Source organism: Frankliniella occidentalis, unplaced genomic scaffold, assembly GCF_000697945.3.
Source record: "Frankliniella occidentalis isolate FOCC.00 unplaced genomic scaffold, Focc_3.1 Scaffold43, whole genome shotgun sequence".
In the NCBI taxonomy this organism is placed as follows: Eukaryota; Metazoa; Arthropoda; class Insecta; order Thysanoptera; family Thripidae; genus Frankliniella; species Frankliniella occidentalis.
The window spans coordinates 1,854,637-1,858,754 of NW_026267173.1; the positions used below are offsets into that span (position 1 = coordinate 1,854,637).

General features: G+C 46.9%; 1 protein-coding gene across 1 annotated transcript; it reads left to right on the top strand.

Moving 5' to 3' along the window:
* Positions 1-1,058: 1,058 nt before the first annotated feature.
* On the top strand, positions 1,059-3,626 carry LOC113218399 (ankyrin repeat and MYND domain-containing protein 2). Its single transcript, XM_026438738.2, has 6 exons — positions 1,059-1,351; positions 1,510-1,675; positions 1,767-1,906; positions 1,984-2,214; positions 2,307-2,498; positions 2,607-3,626. Exons 1-6 carry the CDS (start codon positions 1,157-1,159, stop codon positions 2,907-2,909), a joined length of 1,227 nt encoding a protein of 408 aa, XP_026294523.2. The 5' UTR covers positions 1,059-1,156; the 3' UTR covers positions 2,910-3,626.
* The last annotated feature ends 492 nt before the right edge of the window (positions 3,627-4,118 follow it).

Consider the following 4,118-nt stretch of genomic DNA (forward strand, 5'->3'; position numbering starts at 1 on the left):
TTTCCCCCAACAACCTGAGACCCCGGTCAGTCTCTCCCGCACGGGCTTGGAGGGCTTTGCTCTCCCTCCGCCCGGCTTGCTTGCTCGGGTTGGGCCTCGTGGTCCAGCCAGTCCCGGGCAGCAGTTTCGCCACTCGCCACAAGCTCTCGGCAATCTCTGTGCGAAAGTGGCCTCTGGGCCGCCCCGCCTCCCGCCCTGCTCCGCCCTGCTCCGCCCCTCGGGCGTGGGCGTTGTCGGTGGCGTCGGCAACGCACCCGGACGCGACGCCCCTCAGTGCGCAGCTCCGGGGTGCCTGGAGTGAATCCCTCCGAATCCCTCTCAGTGTCAGGGGCGGCGCGTCTGCTCTCGCAGAATGATTCCACCCTGCCTTAGGAGTTTTAGCATGTGGTTTTAGGAAGTTCTAGGAGGCCAATCAGCGGCCAGAGGACAGTGGCTCGTGTCTTGACAGGCAGTGTGCCGAATTACCGTGCTGAGCTTGAACTTGTTGCCCTGCCCGGTCCGGGCTTGGGTGTTCCCTCACCAGTAGTATATGGTGACAGCCGAGCCGAGTCGGTTGCCAAATGACTACTAACGTTCGCAGACCACGTGGAAGTGGTGTGGCGTGGCAGGGGCGGACTGGCAGGAAGGGGGCGTGGGGAGAGGAGAGGGCAGGGGCGGGACCGCACTAGGCCCAGGGGGCGATCCGTTGGTCCCATCCCAATGAATGGTCTTTGTCCCGCTATTAAAACATAAAATTTCGCGAGTGCAGTTTACTGATGGTGCAGAGCGGACCACACCGCCCCAGGTGCGATTGGCCGCGGTCCTGGAGCATTAGCTGGAGCTGCTGGACAAACACAATGCCGGTCGACCGGGACGCCGCTCCAGGCCACCTCCGCTTACCTGCCCGCCCAGCGAACGAGCTGCGAGCGCGGAGCAACCAAGCTGCCAGCCAGGCCAGGCTCTGGACCGAACTTCACCTGCGCGCCCCCGCCCCCCTGCCCTGCCCTCCCTCCGAGGGGGATGGTAGCTATTGATATTGAGGTTGGAGTGAGGCTACTTTAGTTCCTTTCCTCATTTTTGGACAATGAATGTGAATCTTAGGTCTTGATAAAACTGCAGAAGTTATTCGGCATTATCACCAAGAAAGCACAACAAGTTTTAGTTAACGTTTAAAAAAATGCATAAAGTTACGGAAGCCAAGGAGAAAGAAATTTTAGAGAAAATATCCGCCAACGATGTCAACGGACTTCAAAACCTTCTTTCCGCCCTTAAGCTAGGCAATGTTGACTATGTGGACGAAAACGGTATGACTCCGCTTCAGCATGCCTGTTACAAAGGAAACAAGGAAATAGCTCAAATGTTGTTGGATCAGGTAATTTTCCACTGAACTAATTGTATTATTGTGCTAGGCAAGCACTGTTCTGCTTGCATGGTGACCCGTTGTCGAAGCTGAAGGGATCGGTAATCGGAGTTTGCGAACCGGTCTGTTTATGTTTTGTCATGAAAGTACCAGCTGATTGTTTTTTCTAGGGTGCAGATGTCAATAGCGGCAAGCATGAACATGGGTATACTGCATTACATTTCGCTGCCTTGTCTGGAAATACCGATCTATGCCAGTTGCTACTGGAAGCAGGAGCTAAGATGTATGAGACCAACTCAGTTGGTCGCACAGCATCTCAGATGGCTGCGTTTGTTGGTATGGGAGACCACTTTTTGAAGTTTTCATTCAAACATGTTTTACGACAATGGTCTATGCCTCGTTTAACCACATTATTCTCTCTTTGTAGGTAATCATAACTGTGTTGCTGTGATGAACAATTTCGTTCCAAGATCGGAAATTGACTATTACACTGTTCCACAAGGCTTGGAAAAAGAGCCCAGGCTCCAACCTTTCCTTGCTGCCCCCTTACACAAATTTATAATGCAGGTAATTCTGAATTCTGTACATAAATATTTTGGAACTCATCCAGAACATCAGTCAACACAGTTTACCATTTATTTCAGGTTAATATGAGCCCTGTACGTGTTGCCTTAAATTTACATGGAGTTTTATTGGATCATCTAGACAAAGCGAGAAAGGTCTTAGAACTTTTACGAGATCGTGAGGCTCATCGGGGTTCTGAGACTAATGAAATAGCTACATTCAAATTTCACTATCTGTCTTTTGTTGTGGCAGAAATATGTCAGATACAACAGAGGCAACAACAGCTTCAATCACAAATGAAACTAAAAGAGGTACACTTGTCAGTTATTTGACCATGCGTAATACCTGTTTACTTTCCCTGCAAGCAGGTGTACAATAATTAATTTTTATTTCCATGTGATAGAAAGAAAATGAAGAAGACAAGACCAAAGATGAAGAAAAGGACAAAAAGTGGGATCCGATTGAGCTATTTGTGAAAAGTATGTTGAAACCAGCCCAACCTGGCAAACCTCTCACATCAGAACTTCAGGATCGTTTCTTACGAGAATGTATAAGGGAATATCCTTACCGTGAGAGCAACCTTTTAAGACAAATGGTATGCTAAATATTTTAAGTATCAGAAATGCAAGAGACCTTTTCTTTTTCAATGACATGTTGGAAGGTTGTTAGTTCTAATCAGAATATTTATTTTCTTTCATTTTAGGTCACCAGCTTGGCTCCAAGTGATTCTCCAAGTGCCCTATCTGTGATCTCAGCAGCTATTAATGGTCAAAGAGGTTTCAATGACTCTGCTGCCTCAGCTTGTTGTACATGTGGGGAGGAAAAGGCTCCCAAAAAATGCTCCAAATGTAAAGCAGTGCAATATTGTGACCGAGAATGTCAACGGCTACACTGGTTCTTGCATAAAAAAGCCTGTGCTAGACTTGGGTCAGCAAATAGTGCTATTGGGAATGGTGGAGGTATGACCCCAACATCTGACAATGGAGCTATTACTGAAAATGCTTAGACTAGCGTACTTAATTTTGCCAATTCTGAATGTTGGGTGCTTTTGCTGGTTTACTCGTGTAGACATGTTCATTCTGATGAATTTGCTGTTGTAGTTAAATCTAAAAAGTGTTAATGGTTTTATTGTGCATGTAATATGGAATGACAGTATGTGATTGGATGAGTAGTGCACTTATCAGTTCTCATATTCCTGTTTCATTGCCTTCCATTCTTTGTGTTGATGTGTGAAACAAATTTGAAGTAATGTTGTGTGATTGCTGTTTCATTGGATAGAATTGTACTTAGGTATTTTTTCACCTGGAGTGATATTTGAAAAATGTACACAAAAACCTTGTTTTTGTTTATCATTGTAATTTTCATTTACTTTTCATTCCAAGTTGCTATCTGTAAGCAATTTTTGGAGTGATTTTCTCCTTTTTTTAACACTTCCAATATGTGCCACTTGACGTCAAACTTCAATTTTATGTAGGTATAGCAATCTATTTAGAAACGGGATTGACTTGAGTGCAAGGTAACATTGTGATAATTCTTACTTAAAACTTGGCTTTATGACCTAGTCATTTCTTGGGCAAAGAGAGATTTGTGCTTTTTTCCTTAATTTCAAATTTCACCCGTCGTTCTCTGTCTGTCACAGGCGTTTGTTAAGTCTTCATCTATTTGAATTTGCCATTTCTGTACAATTTCTGTATATTTTTAAGAATACACTATATGGATTGAGTCTGATTGTTTAATTTTATAATTTCGTTGCGCGCGCGTATAGCAGATCATCAATTTTAAATATGATCTTGAATTCCTTAACTTACTGGTGGATCCTTGGTCAAGGCACCCTCGCGTTTGTTGTATGCAGCCTCTTGGCACGCCGCGTGCGCAGACCGTATTAGTTCAACACCCGTATGAATTAACCCGGCCTTGGCCGTGGCGCGCCGGGGGCGGCCGAGACCGGAGGGACGGAGGGGGAGCCAGCCAGCCGCCGCCTCTACCTTCTCCTCTTCGCCGCCGCCGCTACTACCACCACGACGACCACCACCACCACTACCACCACAATCTGGCCACACATGCCGGGTAGGGGCCCGTGCCGTGGCCCAGCCGAAGCTTGGGCTGGAGTGAAGAGAAGAAGTGAGTGGAAAGCTTTGGGGCTCGAACTCAGCCCCCCCCCCCCTTTTCCCCCAACAACCTGAGACCCCGGTCAGTCTCTCCCGCACGGGCTTGG

What these genes read in the sequence shown, in the direction of transcription:
- LOC113218399 (XM_026438738.2), top strand. Translation starts at nt 1,157, where the DNA reads ATGCATAAAGTTACGGAAGCCAAGGAGAAAGAAATTTTAGAGAAAATA. An exon ending in TACACAAATTTATAATGCAG is followed by an intron (nt 1,907 to 1,983) that starts GTAATTCTGAAT and finishes CATTTATTTCAG; the next exon opens with GTTAATATGAGCCCTGTACG. An exon ending in CACAAATGAAACTAAAAGAG is followed by an intron (nt 2,215 to 2,306) that starts GTACACTTGTCA and finishes TCCATGTGATAG; the next exon opens with AAAGAAAATGAAGAAGACAA.